Source organism: Sinocyclocheilus grahami, unplaced genomic scaffold (genome assembly GCF_001515645.1).
Source record: "Sinocyclocheilus grahami isolate Dianchi unplaced genomic scaffold, SAMN03320097.WGS_v1.1 scaffold671.1, whole genome shotgun sequence".
Lineage (NCBI taxonomy): Eukaryota > Metazoa > Chordata > Actinopteri > Cypriniformes > Cyprinidae > Sinocyclocheilus > Sinocyclocheilus grahami.
The window spans coordinates 373,452-396,097 of record NW_015505850.1 but is presented as its reverse complement, the minus strand read 5'-3'; the positions used below and the strand labels follow the sequence as shown (position 1 = coordinate 396,097).

The window sequence follows — 22,646 nt, the reverse complement described above, 5'->3', positions numbered from 1 at the left end:
TTATAATAGTGATTTTATAATGTCTAAATATAAATCCATTAACAAAAATTTGTGAAAAGAACTATATTACAGAGTGGAAATGGTAAAGGAGACAATAAATTATCCTCTGCTGCCATTTCGTGGCCATAGTGGGAATCATGACATTCATTTTAATAGTATTTGTTTTTCTACCAGGTGAAATCTTGGCGGAAATCATCCACTTAGCATGGCAAATTTTCCATGAATGATCTCTTTAAATAAAAATGAAGAAAAAAATCAATGTAGATGTTCTTTAAAATAAATGTTACTATATAAAATTGTGCAAAAGTATTAATAATTTTGAGGCAAATTATATATATATTCAAATTACCTAACTAAAAAGTAAGCAATAGTACATTTGTTTGAAAAAAAAAAAAGTGTTCTTCTGTCTGGGGTCTGCCATCAGGAGTTAAAGGGGATGTTATGTGACACACTTTTCTTTTGTTTTCTTTTTTTTACTTTTTTCCCTATGGTATTAAAAAGAGGAAGGGGGTTCAAACCTTTGTCACTTTTTTCACTCCTGATGAGTTTGTATCCTTCCATGCACAAGCTAGTAATGGGCTTTTGGCCATTGACTTGCAGATAGTTTTCTGCACAAGTTAGAGGCTACTAGAATACAGTGGGGTGCCGACACTGAACTTGCATACCCCTCGGCAAATGTGCAGTTGCGCCCCTGATGACAAACCAATATTTCCTATCACAGTGCTCAATAAAGATCTATTCAATTTGTGCATGACATGTTTTTGGACGTCCTGCATTGGAGAAGTCAAGTATCCAGTGTTGCTGGTTTGTGTCTCTTACAGGATGGTGTTCAGTCGAGAGGCTGTGGTCCAGCTGTTGGTGAGCGGCTGTAAGTGCTACAGTAATGATGCTCCTGATGACATGGTTTTGGGAATGTGTCTCAATGCTCTACGAGTTCCTGTCACACACAGTCCCCTCTTCCATCAGGTACACACACACACACACACACACACACACACACACACTTTTTACCTAATCTAAATGAGGATATATCATGGACTTTTATTTTAGATTTAGCTAACTATAATTGCTATAGGCTAAACCTGACCCTAGAACCATTAAAATAAAGCTTTTTTTTAAATACAAAAAAATTTACTTTTTAAAAAATATTTTATTTATATATTAAAGTAATTAGTAGTTTTCCTAACTACTCACTGTTGCATAGCTAAATTGTTATTTTGTTTTTTTTTATTGCTACAATAAAATATATATTAATAATGTTAATAATTAATTTGAATTCAATATTATTATTATTAGTAGTAGTAGTAGAATGTATTTATTTTCAAAGTTACCCAACTTTTTAGAATTTCTTTTTCAGCATTTTTGTCCCCAAAAGTGTAACTATTTAAAAAATATATATTTTTCCTACCCACACACTGTTGACTATTATTATTATTATTAAGTTGGCTTGAAAAAGCCAATTTACTAATCTTCTTCTTCTTCTTCTTCTAGCTATACCACCAAACTCGGGTCAGACCTTTAGACTGGTCTGAAGTTAGTTGCTATATCTTTTCTAACTGATCCGGCTTATGGTTTTTCAAAAACCAGACTATCAAAACCACCAAAAATCCCATAGACTTTCATTGAGGGGGTAAAAACTTTTATTCAATTAGATATATGGTGTATTTAAGCTGAAAAAAACCCCAGCTGAAACCAGCATAAGATGGTTGGCTGCTTTGGCTGGTCTCCCAGGCGGGTTTTAAAGTGTTTTTTTAAGCCACTTTTTGGCTGGTCTTAGCTGGTCAAGCTGGGAGACCAGCTAAAAGACCAAGCAAACTTAAATCAGTTACTTTCATCTTAAACCAACATACCATGTCTGTATATCAAAAAAACCATGTCAAAAAAAAAAGATGATCACATTTTAATAAATTTTAGTACAGATGATACAGGTTTCTGTATATTTTCTGAACTCCATTAATAATTAAAAGTGCTGATCTTTGCAGATGGTAAGAAAGTTATCCAGACAAGTTCATTCTGAGTTATTTCTGGAAAAGAAATAATTGCATATAATATCGCTCTGTGTGTCAGATATATTCCATAAACCACACAAAGAGAGGGGGTGTGTCTCGCGCGCCTCTCTCTCTCTCTCTCTCTCTCTCTCTCTCTCTCTCTCTCTCTCTCTCTCTCTCTCTTGACAAACTTTTATTGCGCTAAACGCACTCTACGATGCGAAACAGACGCTTTGGTACTCTTGAATTGCGCGGGGACCAGATGGTTGAGGTTTTTTTCCCTAGCTCAGTGTTTGGATAAAATGTAATTAGGCGATGTGGGTATGTACGGCTGGCACGACGCCACTATGAGATCGGTTCAGTCTGCTGCTGTTACCGATTTTACATCGGATTTATATTTGATATGGATATTGTTCACTATATCGATAACAACAATCAAAGGTAAGAAATGATCAATTTCAGTAAAGCCAAGCTGGGTTATCTTCGAAAAACTCTTATTTTCTTTATCACTCGCACTCTTTTTGCTACTGTTGAGAGACTGACAAACCCCCCAAATCAGATTGCCAGTGAAATGCTCTCCGACTGCAAATGCAATGAGTTTGCTTCCTTCTTTTAATATCAGGAAGGCGATTAGCACATCCCCAAGTTATGCAGAGGTTAGACATATTCGACCACAATATCAAAAAGAAGATACTATGTCTGCTTTTGAAGAAATTGATAGCAAAATTTTGGAAGAAATAGTACAGCACCTTAAATCGTCAACATGCTATCTTGACACTTTTTTTTTTTTTTTTTATATAATTTTCAAAGTTTTTAAATTCCTTGTTTTATTGTTGTGATTATTGTTTTTATTTTATTTTATGTAAAGCACTTTGAATTACCATTGTGTATGAAATGTGCTATACAAATAAACTTGCCTTGCCTTGTCTTGCCTATTTAGGAATAGATTTTCATGATCAATAAAAAAAATAGGCCTATTGGAAAAAAGAATACTGTAAAATAATAATAATAATTAACCTACTACAATGTAAAACTTTAATTGCTGATTTGATAATATGCATTAACTGTATTAGTCTACTTTTCATATTATTGGATCATAAATGTCTTATTCATTCTTGATCCCTTCAACCAAATTATATATGAAATATGACCTTATCAAATCTAGTCATATGCATGTGACATTTTGAAGTGGTGATAGATGTTACTTGCAGTGATAAGTTCATTGTACTTTTTCAGCCACTTTAATATTTCATTACTGGTGAGTAAAATCAAGTTAAAACTTAAGTTAAATTAATGGAACAAATGATTCTATAATTATGAATAATTTTTACAGTGCCGCTAAGTATTCCTTCATTACTAAAGGAAACATTGTCAATTTTGCTGTACCACAATAAACACCTTGTAACACCTGAGGCGTGTTGGACACTGAAATCCAACATTTAGATCTGCAGTTGAGATTTGAGAGGTTTTATAAAGTCATGCTTTATAAACCTTGGTTTTAAGGGATAGAGAATAGTCTTGAGAGAGATATTGATCATTTTATCAGTAATGTAAAATGAAATGTAGACTATATGTCCATCCACAATCTTAAATATTCTGTATCACTATTTTTTAATATTGCTATAAATTGGGTTGTAAAGGCATGTGTCAAACTATTCTGCATGACAAGAGATTGGTCAGGGGCTTAGGTTCTACTTGATTGCATCAAAAAGCCATTGAATAAGATTATAAATATTAAATTTGATTTGAATTTAATAGATATGATCATGTTTTTAATTAATAAAGTTACGTTTGTAAGAGACTTACAAATAGTCTTTATCAGTCAGTTATATGAAATACAGTATCACATCCCATAGTGTGTTTAGATTTATTGTATAAATACTCTTCTTGGCAATATTGCTGTAAATGAGGCCAGTGTTACCAGTATGGTCTTGAGGAACAGGCAGTTTACCAACTACATTCCAAAAAATAAGGTTCTTTATTGGCATTAATGATTCCAAGAAGAAACTTTAACATTCATGGAATCTTTCACAAAAGTTTTTGTGATGGCACAAAAGGTTCTTTACAGTAAAAAAAAAGGGTAAACCATGGTTCTTCTAAAAATTGTTTACTGAAAGGTTTTTTGGGGAACCCAAAATGTTTCTTCTGTGGCATCGCTGCGAAAACACCCTTTTGGAAACTATTTTTAAGCGTGTGTTCTGGATGACACGAGAAGAAGGGATTTCCTCAAAATGTCAGTGAATAAACTTTCAACCAAACCAAAACCAAATATGTTTGATGATGCTTAAATATTTCTACAATGAGGATTTAAGGAGTCTACACTCTTATTGATTCTTGGGCTCAGTATAGTGAAAGATCCCTAAATATAAGCGCGCAAGCTGTTGTCTTTTTCCTGTGATTGGCTTCTTTCACAGATGGCATTGTATCTCGAACACTCAGTTCTCATTGAAGAAATTCCAAGACACGTACTGGACAGACAGTTACTTCAAGAACAGAGGTCAAAGAAAATTCACCCTCACTAAATTCATTAACTATATAATTCCTTAAAATTAACTTTTGCCTTTAAGAATCATCAAGAATGATGAATCCTACACTGTAAAAAAAATTCCATAAAATTTACAGCAAAAAAACGGCAGCTGTGGTTGCCGGAAAATTACAGTAAAAAAAACGGTAGCAACGTTTTAGGTTTTATGGTTTTAACTTAAATTTACAGTTAAATACCGCAATTTCATTAACTGATATAATGTTAATATACCAACCTATTGAAGTACTGAAATACAACTGTTTTGTACCTTTGTAATACACTGATAACCACCAAATGCAGGTAGTGATGAGAAAGTCACAAGATGAACCAAAGCCCATCACAAGCAGCTTTTAAATAACAACATATATAGAGGGTGCACAGTGTCATTCACACAAATGCTAAACACCATCATGGTAACACACATGAAACTGAAATATTGCAATAAACATTAATTTAACAACATTAGGTGTAACACACAACCCTAATATACAAAGCTGATAAGAACAAACTAAGAAGAAACAGTTATTTCAACAAAAAAACATCAAATTTGAAATGTAACGCAGGGAATTCTGGGAATGGCAATTTACGGTTATTCACTGTAAATTATATGGTCTTTTTCACTTCCAAAAACGGTATACTACCGTAAAATTAATGTCCAATACATGTAATGTCCAATACAGTTTTTCACCGTATATAGTAGGGGAATTTACCGTTAACCATTTAACAGGTTTTTACTGTAGCATTTTTACAGTCTTTTACCGTTAAATTCACGGTAATTTTTTACAGTGTAGATCTATTTATGGTATCTCTCTCCTCACCTCTTTATTTTCTTCTCCCTTACCACGATGAACCTCCGTGCTGTATCACTGTACAAAGTCATTTGCATTACAAATTTGAACTGATTTTTTATTTGCTCATATGAATATTCCAGCCTAATGTTCTTTTCTCTGAAGCATGTGCCACCACATACGGTGGAGTAAGAGTCTTTATTATCCAAAACTCAAAGGAAATGGGTTTATTTTTTGAACAGTTATAATTGCACAGTTGGTCCCTTTTCTCAAGGCATTTGGAAAGCATTTGTTCATAGATTTGTTCATGTTAGCATTGTCTGTTACTAAACAAAGGCTTGTATCACTTCTTAGGGCAACTCATACTGTAATTGTTACAAAGTGCTTATTCATGTTTTTACTAAAGCCTTAAAAGCCTCAGTATCATAATATCATTATAATTCAGTACTGATTTGTAAATGTAAAGGTGGATGTATAATCACATAACACATGATCAATTGGTCTTGGGAGGAAAAAAAAGAAAGACAAGCTTTGCTCTATACTCCTTTTAACTACACTCTTTTATAGCTGCATTTATACCCCCGACTGGGTATTTAAATCTGAAAGGACACCTTGATTGCATATTACCTTAAGTTATGAGAGTAGATGATTCATTAAGCAGCTGAAGCATGTGATTTCTTAAGTGTGCTCTTGTATATTGTCCTGGCAGCAGGTCTGGAGCGCAGGCCTTCAGAAGACTGTCCACTGGGTCACTTTCCATGTGGCAATATGAGCATCTGTCTGCCACAGGTTCTGCACTGCAACGGCCAAAACGACTGTTCCAATGGAGCTGACGAGGACAACTGTGGTCAGAACTGTTTATAAATACAGACATCTCACATGTAGCTTATCTATATTTATTGCATCATTTCTGATTGATATGTAACATTCTGATGAATATGTATAGAGGCTAGTTGTCACGCAGAGATGTCACAAGGGCTATAGCTTAGTAACTATAAAGTATCATTCAAATGTTCTCTCTGACAGTTTCAAACACCTTTCAAATTCTTGAATTACTCTCTAATGTCTTAATAATGAAATGACATTGTTTTGTGAATTTCATCTTCCAAATTTAAAAATAAAATTAAATAGATAAAATGTTTGTTTATATAATTGAAAAATATTGGGTTTTGACAAAACTACAGGTGCATCTCAATAAATTAGAATGTCGTGGAAAAGTTCATTTATTTCAGTAATTCAACTCAAATTGTGAAACTCGTGTATTAAATAAATTCAATGCACACAGACTGAAGTAGTTTAAGTCTTTGGTTCTTTTAATTGTGATGATTTTGGCTCACATTTAACAAAAAACCACCAATTCACTATCTCAACAAATTAGAATACGGTGACATGCCAATCAGCTAATCAACTCAAAACACCTGCAAAGGTTTCCTGAGCCTTCAAAATGTTCTCTCAGTTTGGTTCACTAGGCTACACAATCACGGGGAAGACTGCTGATCTGACAGTTGTCCAGAAGACAATCATTGACACCCTTCACAAGGAGGGTAAGTCACAAACATTCATTGCCAAAGAAGCTGGCTGTTCACAGAGTGCTGTATCCAAGCATGTTAACAGAAAGTTGAATGGAAGGAAAAAGTTTGGAAGAAAAAGATGCACGCTGGGCAGATCTCTTCGACCGGACTTTTAAAAGGGTTTATCCACAAGATCTTGCTACAGACTGCCGTAAAATTACACCTTATCCTGTCATTATCTCTTGAAAGTTTGCTGTCTCAGAAACACAGTTTAGACAGTCCAGGTCTAGACAGTGTGAAAACGGCTTGTACTAGTACAGACTGTATATCAAATGTGTAGTGCAATATTTAATGTCACTTGCAATACAAGTTTATATTTAAGTTACAAGTTCAACTAATTTATTATCGGAAATGTAACATTTAATTAAAATGTATTTTAACACACTTGCAACGAAGTATAGTTCATTTTTAACTATATTTTGGTTGTTACTCTGCACAAACCTCCAACACATAGTTTTGGCAGTTTGCATTGCCAAAACTATAGAATCTGAATGTGTGTGTTCGTGTGTGTGTGTGTGAATGTCTCTCTTTACTGTCCTGCCTTGCAGAAGTGGAGCAGTACCCTGATGTGTGCTTGTCACATGTTGTCGCATGTCCATCTCTCTAAAGGAGATAACAGTGGCTGGGCAGATCTCTTCGACCGGACTTTTAAAAGGGTTTATCCACAAGATCTTGCTACAGACTGCCGTAAAATTACACCTTATCCTGTCATTATCTCTTGAAAGTTTGCTGTCTCAGAAACACAGTTTAGACAGTCCAGGTCTAGACAGTGTGAAAACGGCTTGTACTAGTACAGACTGTATATCAAATGTGTAGTGCAATATTTAATGTCACTTGCAATACAAGTTTATATTTAAGTTACAAGTTCAACTCATTTATTATCGGAAATGTAACATTTAATTAAAATGTATTTTAACACACTTGCAACGAAGTATAGTTCATTTTTAACTATATTTTGGTTGTTACTCTGCACAAACCTCCAACACATAGTTTTGGCAGTTTGCATTGCCAAAACTATAGAATCTGAATGTGTGTGTTCGTGTGTGTGTGTGTGTGTGTGTGAATGTCTCTCTTTACTGTCCTGCCTTGCAGAAGTGGAGCAGTACCCTGATCGCTGCCGGTGCATTAACACTGAGATCCACTGTGTGCATGTCAGCTTGAGATCCATTCCACAGGTGTCATGGAATGTTACCTCCCTGTACGCAGCCTTCCAATGCAAATTTGTGTTGTCAACATGCAGTTTACAAATGATAAATGTCTAATTGTTAAGATTCTGGGCTGAAGGATTCATTCAAATTAAAAGTGACCACGTAAAAAAACTCTGGGGCAGGTTTAGCACTGCTTTTTGGTGCAGTCTGAATTACAATGTAACAGCCAGCTGTTTAGCAACAAACAACCAATCAGAAACTGAACTTAGCTTGCCTCGCTTTGCATACAGAAATGCTTCATTCATTCATTCTTTCAACATGAAAGGTAATTGTGACTTTTTTCTCGCAATTCAGATTTTTGTCTTGCAATTTGAAAAAACAAAACAAGAGGTATAAACACGCAGTTCTTAGAAGAAACGTCTGAATTGTGAGATATTATCTTGTTATTGTGAGAAAAAAGTCTGAATTGTGAGATAAAAAGTTGCAATTACCGTTTTCAGTTTTTGCTCCATGGTGAAAAAACAGTATTGCTCCATGGTGAAAAAACAGTATTGCGACATGTAAATTTAGAATCACAAGATACAAAGTCAGAATTGCGAGATGATACTGATGCCACAATATGCAAATGAGAATGTTCACCCATGGTTTACAAATGACATGGGCCAACAATTAACCTTCAGTATGCAATATGTTGCTTTAGACAAATGCTTTGGCTAAATAACAATTAAATAGCAGTATACGCTGAAAAGAAATAAAGTCCAAAAATTTTTTTTTTCAGTTACATCTCAGTTTTGATTTTCTTTATATATATATTTGTAATTAGTTTTTTCATTTCACTTTGGAGTGTTTAATTGGCTGTTTGTGTTGCTTTTGGGCAGGTCGTTGAAGAGCAACAAGATTCGCGTGCTACCCGATGAGGCTTTCATCAAATACATAAAACTACATAGGTTGTAAGTATGAATAAGCATTTCTTGAGCCTTTCTTTTGATCCAGACAAACTCCTCTTTATAATTTCTGTCACATATATTATAATTGATTTCATAAATCCTGCCCAAGATGGTGTAACTTTGGTATGCATTGACCTAAAGAGATGCTTTACTAAAGCCACAAATCAACTCGGGGGCTTGTATAATGGAGCTGTCAACCTGTACAGCTAATGGCACATTTATGTGGTACAAAAACAATTGGTTCCTGCATGGAGCTGATTAACATTTATGATCAGCTTTCTGCTGAATCCGCTGAAGCTTTTATGATGAGGCCATGGTCACCTTCATTTAAATTGAGCTTGTGCTGCTTGTTAATCACAGTATTGGCAGGTTTCTTTATAGCTTGCCATTAAACCTTGGATTCTATGTGATGCAGTCTGGTGATTAACGAGACAATTAAAGAGCTAGCAGATCTGCTTTCTAGTACAAACTGATCGAGTAAGGCAACAAGCACTTACAGTGTGTTATTTATTTTAGGACAAAAGTGTTACACCAATGGAGAGTAATACTATAAATAAATATTAAATATTTGTCCAGTCATTTTGCCTCCCTTTTGAATGTTTGAATGGAATATACAGTACTGTACACTTCCATTCAAAAGTTTGTGGTCTGTACGATTTTTTAATGTTTTCAAAGGAAGCCGCTCACAAGGCTGCATTTATTTGATGCAAATGAATTTATTCATGATTTATTTATTTATTTATTAAAAAATTAATTTATATAGCAGCCATTACATCATAAGGATCATAATCAGATAAGCTGATTTATACTGATTATCAGTGTTGAAAACAGTTTTATGAAACTGCTTTTTTTAGGATTATTAATGAAGAAAATATATATAAAAAAACAGCATTTATTTGAAATAGATTTGTTTGTAACAATTTAAAAGTCTCTGCTTTTTATCACTTAAATGTATCCTTGCTTAATAAAAGTTTTTATTTATTTATTTTATTTTTTAAAATCTTACTAACCTCAGTTTTATAAATGGTAGTATACTTATATTTACCTTTTTTTTTTTTTCTTTTTTGAGGAAGTGAATATGCAATACCAGGTGCATTAAGTCATTAACATTTTCATAAATACACCAAACTGGAACTGGGAACACCACTGTGTGACATTAAGATTAATTTTCAAGTAATTTCAAGCTGTTGTCTGATTGTTAAACTGAGACACGCTGGGGAGTTTCAGTGCATTCAAACCTTGAGATGGCTTGGCATTAAATCAAACATGAGAAGTCAGTCATTGTGGTGTTTTTTTGGTGTATTATTTGAAAGTGCGCATTTGTATTTCTGTGTTAAGGAGAAAAGATAGTTTATCGTCTCAGAAAAGGCACTGAAAGTAGAATTTTACCATTAAAGAAGTTTATATTTTGGCTCCACTTTAGGCTCACATGTTTAGGTTCTTTTTCATTTAGATTAATTAAGTCTCCTCCTCATGAAAATCGATTTCATGAATAATTATCAATGACCCACTCCTAATATTTTCATAATTTAAAGTCCTTATTAAATATTTAATGTTATATAACCCAGAAATCACTTTATTTTCTGTATGGAGCCACAGCAGAAACACTGTCAGGGTGAAAACACAACGTACTGCTGCAGTGACAAGGATGCCCACATACCACAGTCCTGAGGCATTCATTTGAGCTGATTAAGCACCTCTTATATTCAAATATTTATTCATTCTTAGATGAATGTTTGGTTGGGTACCTTTAGTTTTGGATACAGTACTTCAGAAACTCAAAGGATGACATGACTAATAGAATCGTAGACAAAATAACTGAGGTTCATGTGATCTGTTTGGTGCCAGGCCATCATTCTTCTGACATTATTTGAGTTTTCTGTTACACGCCTGTGCAAAAGTCTTCAACATGATACAAGGGTAGTAAGTGGTTTCAGAGTTGAAGGTGTTCTGAAAAGCATGTTGCTTGGTGGTTTCTTGATGGTTGCAAAGGTGTTCTGTGTGGTTGTTTTTGGCCCAAGTCAAAAAGTCTAATATAATAATGATGATGATATTTTAGTCTGTAGATATGGCTCGGGTCCTGATATTTTATCAGCTTTGTAAACCTGTTTAACACAACAACCTGTTGACCAAACTGATGATTGTTTTCTTTTCTCCCTCAGGTTTCTCCAGGATAATTGCATTAGTACTGTTTCCATTCATGCTTTTAGTGGTCTATATAAGCTGCAAAAACTGTAAGTGCATATTTTATATAATACAATTTTTTAATTAAACATGAATACATTAACCTTTTTCTTTTTTGTCATTGTTAAAACATCCCATATTCTGAGAAAAGCTTAATGCACACTGGTAGCATGATGCCTTGGCTTCAAATGTCAAACACTGGATTTGAAATGAGTTCAGACAGTGTTCCTGACCTTTATCTAATACAGTATAATGGAAGATATAGGAAAAGAAAAAGTATGAATGAGCAATTGTATTTGCTTGATCTTGTGTTGTAGATCTTTGAGCCAGAACTGCATCTCCTTGCTTTCTCCTGGAGTGTTCAGTGATCTTCATAAACTCAAGTGGTTGTGAGTACAGCCATCAGCACATCAACAAGCTGTAAATGCTGTTCTTATATGAAAAATTATCTTAAAATTGCCATCATCCAAAGTCAAGATAAATACATCAGTCATAGAGTCTATATCTATAATATGTTGAAACAGCGGTAGATGTCAGTTCTTAAATTTAATTTTTGTGCATGTATTAAAAGATTAGATTAAAAAATTTGTAGTATATACTCCCATTCAAAAGTTTGCGATTGGTGAGACTTTTTAAACATTTTAATACGTCTCTTATGCTCACCCAGTCTGAAAAGAAAATACAGTAAAAACACAAATATTGTGAAATAGTATTACAATTTAAAATAACTGTTTTCTATTTTAATATATTTTAAATGTAATTTATTCCTGTGATGGCAAAGCTGAATTGTTAGTCTTTGTTGCCACATGATCCTTTAGAAATCATTTCAGTATGTTGATTTTGGACTCAAATCAGCATATTATTAATGTTGAAAATAGTTCCATTTTCCCCCAGAAAGTGAAAAAAACCCTCAATTTATTTGAAATCATTTGTAACATTATACATGACTTTACTGTAACTTTTGATCAAATTTTACGTCCTTGCTGAATAAAAGTATTTATTTCCTTAAAAAACTTTAACCAAACTTTTAAACAGTAGCGTAGCTATACTGAATCCACGAGTTGTCAATGTGAATTAAGGAAAGACAGCAAAACTCATCCAATTGTCCATTATTTTGGCTGGTGTTTTAGGGACATTTTGCATGTTTTGAAGTGTTATTTCTTCGTATTTAGGATTTTGGATGACAATCCCATAACAACAATTACAGCCAACACATTTACTGGCCTGAGTTCCCTCTTCTTCCTGTGAGTCTTCATCAATCTTCAATTAGGAAGTTTTGACTTGTTCACTTGTTCATGATTCAGTCACAAAAAATATTGCTTGGAGAAATAAAATATTTGCATTTGAACTGATTTAAGTCTGTGCACTGTAGTTGTAAATGTCTGTATGAGGTGTCTGCTGACAGGTGATGATGTTCTGGCTCACCTCATCTAATCGTCTGTACAGGTCAATGGTGAACACCTTTCTAGAACAGCTTCCACCCGCCAGACTCTGCACCCATATGCCCTTTCTCAGCTGGCTGTAAGCTTCTTTTCCACTTGATATAAATGCCACGCCTTGCTTGATTTTGAATTCAGTCAAGTTAGGAAGATGCTGGCAGTAGGCAACAGGGCAGCTCAGGTTTTGGAACAGAGCTACAATATACTGGTGTACTCAGAAACTGCCTGCAATTCTTTACTCATCAAAAATTGATATCTCACAAGACATTAGAGTTACCCACTGTCTTTAAGCCTGATTAAACAATTGAGCTCCCTGTGGTGCACTTGTACCAGTCATGTCATGAGTACTGTTTTTGCGCAAAGTGCATGGGTCTCATATTCACACAAAAAAAAGCCCAGACTGACATTATAGTGACATATTTAAAATATCTCTTGAACTTGTTCCTGTAATTTGTTTCACCCAGGCAGCAAGTGTTTGAGAGTGAAACTAAAGCAACTGGAGAAACATTCAGGAGTTACTAAAGGGCTTGTCCCAATAATGCACTATATTACATAATTCAGAGGGTTGGGTGTTTTGGAACCTCTCAAGTCGTAGGATAATCCTATTTAACAGCCTTTGCTAGGTATACTTAGGTAAAAGTCAAGTTTTATATATATATATATATATATATATATATATATATATATATATATATATATATATATATATATACTGTATATACATATATATGTATGTATGTGTGTGTGTGTGTGTGTGTGTGTGTGTTTATTATCAATAATTTATTCATTCATTCATTTGTTTTGCTGATCAATTATTGAAACTGTTGTTAGGAGAGTATATGCTACAGATTTTATGGTATATTATAAAAATGTGTATACCTTAAAATCAAATACGATGAACCTTAGTAAAATCCTGTTGTGCATAGTGTACATCTTTAGCATTTTTTTCTTTCAGCATTAGTGATTAGTGTTTTTTTTAGTGTTCTTTTCAGATTGCAGACAGGTTTGAATGCTACCAGGGGCTCATCTTTCTTTATAGCATCTCTGTAGTACAAGAACAGTATGTTCTCTGTTGCTAATGCACTGTTATTCTCTCTTTGGCCAAGGCATCCGTCACTGACAGCCAAGAGCAACAGAATATGAGTTGCATTTCACTGATAAGCCGATGCATTTCTATGAGTGAAACCAAATTGTCTTAGACCTTCAGCTGTCATGTTACCTTTTAATATCATGTATATATTAAGTACATGTCAGTTTGCCTGTATTATATTTACTGAAATGTTGTATGTCCAGCAGGTTTTTTTTGCATTGTGAGTGTTTATTCATCAGTACACTTTAACATGCTCTTTTAAAGGGATTTCGAGGGAAACTGTATTAAAACTTTGGGCTTGTCAACATTACTCGGATGTGAACATCTGACTGTGCTGTGAGTATTAGCATTATAAGTATTAATATTTTTTGAGCTGAAGCTAATTATACCATCTGTATGATAGGCTTTAAAGTTAGAAGTCAACATTTCACTTGAATGTAATTTAAATGTATAGATGATTAATACATAGTTTAAATTATTCTATTTTGCATTCTTTTCAAATGTAACACAGCATTCTTCTGTACAAATTATATTATCAGCATAATTTGATTTAACTTATATTTTCTCTGATCCAAATAATTCAAAATTAAAAAGAGCATGTTATTGTAGCCAGTGTTATTTTAATATCATTGAGATACTATTATAGTTTTTATGAATATTTTAAATGTTTAGATTTTTTCCATTTTCATGTTAAATTATAGTTAAAGTTTTAGTAATTTTGTCAATTTGTTTTAGTAATTTTTAAGTTTTTTAAAAGTCTATATAGTTTTTATTATTTTTTATTTCAGTTTTAGTTTTAGCTATTTTAGTACTTAAATGAAAATTAAAAATATTGTCTTGGCAACTAGCTGAAATAAAAATAAGTGAATTTTATTTCAGTTAACCTTTATTATATTTCAAGCAATTATTTAAGGATTTTATTTATTTATTTTTAAGTTAACTATAATAACCCTAAGGCGCGTGTCCACCAAAGCGTTTTTCCCTGAGGCAAGCTTATTTTTCTGTTGTTTTCAATGGGACACCACACTTTTTAAAACGCCAGGTGCATGACGAGGCGCTGAGTGTTGTTCTCATTTTTTTTTCTCAGCACCGAGAGTTGAAGATTGTTCAATTTTGGTTAAAACACAGCGCTCATCACTGTCACTTTTTAGTCAGCTAACCAATCACAGTGGATGAGGGGCGGTACTAACACCACACCGACCAAACGTCACACCCTGCTTCTTCTAAGACTGAACAACAATGGAGAAATTAATATTGCTTGTCTCCGAGTATTCATGTCTTTACCAGATGGAATTTCCGGACTACCACAATATTGTTATGAAAAATAATACTTGGAGAAACTTTTCATTCACGATGCGTCTGGGTAGATTACTTACAAATTGTAATCCATTACTGATTCCAAATTACATGACAAAAATGTTAGTAACATAATCCATTACATAGATACTATTATAGTTTTTATGAATATTTTAAATGTTTAGATTTTTTCCATTTTCATGTTAAATTATAGTTAAAGTTTTAGTAATTTTGTCAATTTGTTTTAGTAATTTTTAAGTTTTTTAAAAGTCTATATAGTTTTTATTATTTTTTATTTCAGTTTTAGTTTTAGCTATTTTAGTACTTAAATGAAAATTAAAAATATTGTCTTGGCAACTAGCTGAAATAAAAATAAGTGAATTTTATTTCAGTTAACCTTTATTATATTTCAAGCAATTATTTAAGGATTTTATTTATTTATTTTTAAGTTAACTATAATAACCCTAAGGCGCGTGTCCACCAAAGCGTTTTTCCCTGAGGCTAGCTTATTTTTCTGTTGTTTTCAATGGGACGCCACACTTTTTAAAACGCCAGGTGCATGACGAGGCGCTGAGTGTTGTTCTCATTTTTTTTCCTCAGCACCGAGAGTTGAAGATTGTTCAATTTTGGTTAAAACACAGCGCTCATCACTGTCACTTTTTAGTCAGCTAACCAATCACAGTGGATGAGGGGCGGTACTAACACCACACCGACCAAACGTCACACCCTGCTTCTTCTAAGACTGAACAACAATGGAGAAATTAATATTGCTTGTCTCCGAGTATTCATGTCTTTACCAGATGGAATTTCCGGACTACCACAATATTGTTATGAAAAATAATACTTGGAGAAACTTTTCATTCACGATGCGTCTGGGTAGATTACTTACAAATTGTAATCCATTACTGATTCCAAATTACATGACAAAAATGTTAGTAACATAATCCATTACATTACACATTTTAGGTGATATAATCAGACTATTTTTAGATTACTTTGGATTACTTTTGACCTAACTCGTTTATCACATTGATTTGAATAGGATAATTGTGTACCATATCAATATAAAAATGCATAGAAAAAGAAAATATATTCAATTAGTTGTTATTGACAACATGAAGTACATTAAATGACATCAATCAAAATAAAACGCTTACTAAAAATGTTTTTTATTTGTTTACCTGCATGTCAAGTGACCATTAACCGTGAACATGCAAATATGATACTTAATTATTAAAATATTTATTTTAAAATCTCAGGGGTACTTTTAAGTAATTATAGTAGGTGAAAGAGGTTCGGCTGACTAAAAAAGGTTGGGGATCCCTGTATTACATGTAAATAAGAAATAACGTGAATTTGTGCATTTTAATGTGGTTGTAATACATAGGCCTTCCAAAGACAAAGTAATACATGATTAATTAACCTTCTGTGTGATAATTCAAATAAAAATTAACGTGTTCATCAGTAGTTGATGTAATGTTGAAATGCTAAGAAAACACTTCTTAAAACTGAAATGTTTTTGTAAATCCAGTGGTCAAATGCTGTGTCTCAACTGAAAAAAATGCTGCACCACAAAAGCACTCTCAAACGCGCTCATAGTTAGGCATTTTAAGCAGAGCACTTGGCATTTTCACCTGGTTAAAAACGCTTTGGTGGACACACGGCTTAATTGTTGCATATAAGAAAAAATAAAATAAAACGAATTCTCTCTCTTTACCTTGAAAGTCAGTTTCTGTACTTTTGGTCTCCAGCTGATAATGGACAGTTTTAAAAATGGAAACAATTACAGAGCTCCAAATCAGGAGCCTCTCGATGTGGTTTATGGCCCTTAGCCTTCCCACCCTTGCTGTCTTCTAGGTCATTGAGAGCCAACCTCATCAAGAGTCTGCCAGAGAACACCTTCCAGTCTCTGAGTATGATGGAAGACCTGTAAGTGAAGATGAAGCATTGCTTTGAATGAGTGTGTGCATGGAAACAAAGTAAGTTATTATTAGTGAGTTTAATTTGACATTTTTGCAGGGATCTGTCCAGTAACTTGATAAAGGAACTTCCAGTCAGTATATTCAAGGATTTACCCTCATTGCAGATTCTGTGAGTAATAGTGGTCAGATGAATAAAACTATTTGAAATGGTATTTAATTAAAGAAAAAAATTATATATATATATATAATTGTGCTGCTGTCTGTAAGTACACTTCATTATTAAGTGTAACTGTTGCATTGAGTTTCACCATAAAATGGCCTGCTGTGTTTTCTCATTTGTAGGAATCTGTCCCAAAACCCACTGGACCACATCCACCCAGGCCAGTTTAACCACCTAATTCAGCTCCAGTCTCTGTAAGTAACAGCATTATCTGAGGTTTTCATGAAATTTTCAACAATACGTGTTAAAAAATTTTATATGCTGTAGTGACCACACAACAAAGGTAGTTTTCCAAATGAAATGAGTCACACATGGAGTTGAGATAGTGTTTGTGGGCTTGTTTCGGGCTGCAGCGCAGATTGACAAAAAAACAAGCAAACAAACAGCAGACCAGGCTGTGTGCCAGAATCTGAAATTCTAGTAATCACTGAGGCTCAGAGCTTGTAGATGCTGAGCGGATGGAGGTCAGCGGAATAACCAAAGGCTCTTGGTAAAGGACTTAATAATAAAGCTTGAATACTCTGTTTCTGCAGGGGCCTGGAGGGAGTGGAGATCCCAAATATCCAGACAAGCATGTTCCGTCCCATGTATAACCTCTCCTACGTGTGAATATCTCATTCTGCTTTCATTTAGTTTGAAATATAATTAGTCCTTTAATTTGTAGTGATATGTTCATGTGCTATTTTGTGCTATTATGTGCTAGTTTTTGCACATTTCTTATATACACCACATATCATATCATGGTCATTTTTAAGTCTGTGATGTTTGACAAAATATAAAAATGTAATATAATAATTATTTTTAAACTATAATATATAATATAATATAAAAACTTAAATATATACTTTAAAATATATATATAATATAATAATATATATTATATAATATTAATAATAATAATAATTATTATTATATAATTATATATTATATATATTTTATATTATATAATATATAATTTATATATTATATAATATAAAAAATATATATAAAAATATAAAATATAAGAAATAAAATATAATAAAAAATATATTACAATAAATATATAAAAGTAAATGGGAAAAAATACATATTTTGCCTGCAGAATGGTGATTTACCAGCAGGGTTTAAAAAAATGATTGAATAACTTAAGTATTCATTAAATATTAATTTTAAACATTTAAATTTTTCTCAGATATTTTAAGAAGTTCCAGTACTGCTCTTATGCCCCACATGTCCGAAAGTGTAAACCGAAATCAGACGGACTCTCGTCTTTTGAAGATCTGCTTGCTAATGTGGTTCTTCGTGTGTCCGTGTGGGTCATGGCTTTTATCACCTGCTTTGGAAACCTCTTTGTCATCGGGATGCGGACAGTCCTGCGGGCTGAGAACAACCTGCATGCTCTCTGCATCAAGGTTTTGTGCTGTGAGTACCAGAGGTATCCATTTGACCTACTCCCAAATGATATTAAACGCTAAATATTTTTTATGAGTTAAAAGCACACATACATACATCTGTTTTTGGGTTTATTTATACTATAACTTGCTGACTGTTATGAAACCAATGTGATGCAAACAGAAGCAGCTGGCACTCCTGGAAACAAGCCGTTTTCTAGGGCACCGAGTGCTCAAATTATAAGTGTTCTAGCACCCATAATGTTCTCTCAGTTATGTCGAGGATTACATATAGCAAGCTATATCTCAATTATCCATTTACTTTAAAGGGGACATCGAATGTCCATTTTCCACAAGTTGGTATGATTCTTTATATACTTTGGTTAAAATTCCTCAATGATTGTGTAAAACAACACCCTTTTTAATTTGTCAAAACGAGCTCTGTTCACAGTGACCCGTTTCGGTGCATGTCTCTTTAAATGATAATGAGCTACATTCCACCCATCTCTTCCATTTTTTTGTGTATTCGGTGGCACATTACCATCAAAAACAAAACTAATCTACTGCATCCTCAGTGGCTCTGATGTCGAGAGAAAATGAAGACTCTTATGTTCACTTTTACATCCAACTACAAAACACCTGCATTGCTCGCGAGACATTGCTACAGCTGCTTGAGCGCGGAGAAAATGTCTGAGGGTGGAAATATGCTAATACGGGACAGTCCGGAAGCGGTTGAGGGTGGGCCTGAGCAGTATGACATCATACTGCTCAGAAAATCAAAACAGCTTGATAATTTAGACCGTTTAGGTTTTGTGGCGATTACATTTTTTTTTTTTTATTATTGTAGGCTGGTTGTGTCCACACACTGCTAAGACATTTATATGCAAACCTTGTAAAAGTGAATTTTTCTTTTAAAAATTATGTGGGTTTCGTCGAAGACCTCTCCCTCCCCTTATGCTTTCAGCAATCAGAGACGTGCAACAGCAGTTGACAATATTATTTAGTTCTGGAAGAGCATGTCTGAGATACTTGAAAACCAGGTCCTCTTGCTGTCAGTCCCCTTTAACCAAAGAGTCTCCCTGTTGACAATCTCCTGCCTGACATTCAGCTCGAAAGGCTGTCATGATTGGACGGGAAATCTATAACCTTGTAACAATTCTATTCGCACAGGACTCGTTCTCTATTACAATCAGCTTCAGTAATCAAATCTAACTCTTGCTGGAGTTCTTGAGCTGGTTTCATTAATCCCTGTTTGTCATGGGAAACACTTCCATTTTAGCCTGCAATGTCAGTACCACTTGTGCTTTGGTCACAAACCTGTGCTATGCCTCGTAAAATTGATTTCTGGCCTGCTGATGTTGTGATTTGTTTTTTTTTAAATAAAATTTTATATGTGCAGGAAAAGCGCCAACATTCTGGCGCAAGACCAAATTATAAATCAGAGGCTTTTAGGAAGCTACTTGTTCATTAATGAGTTCTATTTCTGGCATCCAGTGAGTAATAGCTATTTACCATAATGCTTCATTTGTCCCTAGGTGCAGATTGCCTGATGGGGGTCTATCTTTTTTTTGTGGGGGTCTTTGATGTGAAGTTCCGTGGCGAGTACAACAAGAATGCTAAGCTGTGGATGGACAGCCTGGAGTGTCGTATCATCGGCTTCCTGGCTATGCTGTCCTCTGAGGTTTCCGTCATGATGCTCACTTATTTGACCATGGAGAAGTTCCTAGTCATTGTTTTTCCTTTCAGCCACCTGCGACCGAGGAAATGCCAAACATTCACAGTTTTAACCTCTATATGGCTGCTGGGTATCTCTATAGCTGCAGTGCCTCTGCTTAATGAGGAGATGTTTGGGAATTATTACGGACACAATGGAGTGTGTTTCCCTCTTCACTCTGAAGGTCTGGAAAAGCCCATTGCAAAGGGATATTCCATTGGAATTTTTCTTGGTGAGTTCTGCCATTGGTGAAAAACATATGATGCATAATAGATATTTTTGATCTTTTGTAATAAAGAGTTATTGCAGTCCAGATCTCCAATCCTTTTCCCAGTACACAAAGACCATTCATTACATCTAAGCTGCAAAAATGTGAAGTCACATCCTCAAGCTTAATAACATATGACCGCCACACCTATTGGACTGACTGATTTTTAAAAAAGAATTTGCTGCTGTAAAGGTTTAAGGTCAGTGAGAATTTAACATTTTCTTAAAATAAGTCATATATACTCATCGAGACTGCATTTATTTGATCAAAAATACAGTAAACATGTCAAATTTTTTTTACAATTTAATATACAGTAACTGTTTTCTATTTAAATATAAATTAAAATATTTATTATTAATTTATTCATTTGATGGCAAAGCAAAATTTTCAGCAGTCATTACTCCAGCCTTCAGTGTCACATGATCCTTCAAAAACCATTCTGATTTGGTGCTCAGAAAACATTTTCTCTTATTATCAATGTTGAAAGTTGTGGAATATACAGTATATTATACTGTATGGAAACTGACACGTTTTTTTTTTAGTATTGTTCGATGAATAGAAAGAACAGGATTTATTTGAAAAAAAATCTTTGGTAAAATTAAATGTCTTTATTCTCATTTTTGATCATTTTAATAAAAGTATTAATTTCTTATTATTCAAAAATCTTGCTGACACCAAATATTTTGAATAGTAGTGTATTTCACTAAACTTTTTTTTTATTTTTTATTATTACTCATTTTGTACGCATAGAAATTAGCCAATCATAACAAATGTAATTTACAAATTCTTGGTGATATAGTATGCAAAAACCACCTGTTTCATTCTAAGGGTCAGAAACAGGGTGGTATATGTCATGTAAAACTAAATGATGACTAGTTTAAAACTAAATATATTCTTGTTTTGATGCTGTAAACTTTGACTAACAAATGTGGAGAAAACTAAAATAATTTAAAAAAAAAAAACTATGGAATATGGCCACTTTAAAACTTAGAAATGCTGTCTCAACCTCAATATTCTGAAGAATATCTGTCTTGTGTTTGTGCCACATATTGTTAATTGCTACTGATGACACTCGATTATTCACGACACCAACCATACTGAACTGATGAAAGCTATTTTCCAGTACATTAAGCCATATGCTTAGCGGCACACTTAAGAAACCTCTTAGTCACAGTACAGAGATGGCCTTGACCTGTTTTTATTATGTTTTGTGCTGTTGTTCAGTCTGAGTTTTATGTTTATACATGTAGGACTTAACCTGGTGGCCTTCCTCATCATTGGCGTGTCCTACTCCAGCATGTTTTACTCCATCTATAAGACTGGCATCAATGCCACAGAGCTGCGTGGACGGCTGCACAGAGATGTGGCAATGGCACACCGCTTTTTCTTCATCGTCTTCTCTGACGCCCTCTGCTGGATTCCCATTTTCCTGGTCAAAATCCTCTCCCTGCTGGAAGTTGAGATACCAGGTTAGTTGGTCCTAAAGCTACATGAAAGATTTCAAATAAAACAATTAATGCACTATATATTTTACTTAAGGAAAATCTCTTTTATATTTTATGTCTCTCTCAGGGACAATCACGTCTTGGGTAGTGATCTTTGTCCTCCCCATCAACAGTGCCTTGAATCCCATCCTGTACACTCTGACCACCAGTTTCTTCAGAGAGCAGGTGGAACTTTTAAGGTGTCATTGGCATAGACAGCCAAGACTCAGACAGGACCACAAGAGCCTCACCAGCTCCGTTATCCACACGGACCCCTCAAGGTCTTCTTTCTACCATCACAGCTACAACCCACAGACCAGAGCCGATCCTCCCTATACCCAAAATACGCAAGTTGCGTAGGGCCCCCGAAACACCAGGGGTTCACCTTGCTCTCAAAGATGATTTAATTTTAGCTTCATTTTTTAATTTGACCAGCGGTTATGAAAACATGAATGATAATTTTTTTTAATGCGGTGCACTGTCACCCTTTCTACGTAAAAATCAGTCAAATCATGTAATGTGAATGTTGTACAGTCTTGCTCGACATGAAAGATTTCAAATAAAACAATTAATGCACTATATATTTTACTTAAGGAAAATCTCTTTTATATTTTATGTCTCTCTCAGGGACAATCACGTCTTGGGTAGTGATCTTTGTCCTCCCCATCAACAGTGCCTTGAATCCCATCCTGT

The 22,646-nt window shown here is 34.1% G+C and overlaps 2 protein-coding genes across 2 annotated transcripts in view; both read left to right on the top strand.

Annotated features, from left to right (window-relative positions):
- The window catches only part of LOC107558988 (beta-1,3-glucosyltransferase-like), a 75,871-nt gene extending 74,999 nt beyond the window's left edge, over positions 1-872 (top strand). Inside the window, exon 15 of the mRNA XM_016242701.1 lies at positions 822-872. Within this exon, the coding sequence (XP_016098187.1) occupies positions 822-872 (51 nt within the window). The remainder of the gene's footprint in view (positions 1-821) is intronic.
- Positions 873-2,247: 1,375 nt separating this feature from the next.
- On the top strand, positions 2,248-22,313 carry LOC107558987 (relaxin receptor 2-like). The gene is made up of 18 exons (XM_016242700.1): positions 2,248-2,429; positions 6,010-6,147; positions 7,481-7,558; positions 7,964-8,069; positions 8,898-8,969; positions 11,129-11,200; positions 11,468-11,539; positions 12,323-12,394; positions 12,597-12,671; positions 13,944-14,015; positions 16,833-16,904; positions 16,995-17,066; positions 17,240-17,311; positions 17,651-17,722; positions 18,289-18,518; positions 20,023-20,433; positions 21,720-21,938; positions 22,042-22,313. The coding sequence occupies exons 1-18, from the start codon at positions 2,312-2,314 to the stop codon at positions 22,311-22,313; spliced, it is 2,295 nt and encodes a 764-aa protein (XP_016098186.1). The 5' UTR covers positions 2,248-2,311.
- Positions 22,314-22,646: the final 333 nt, after the last annotated feature.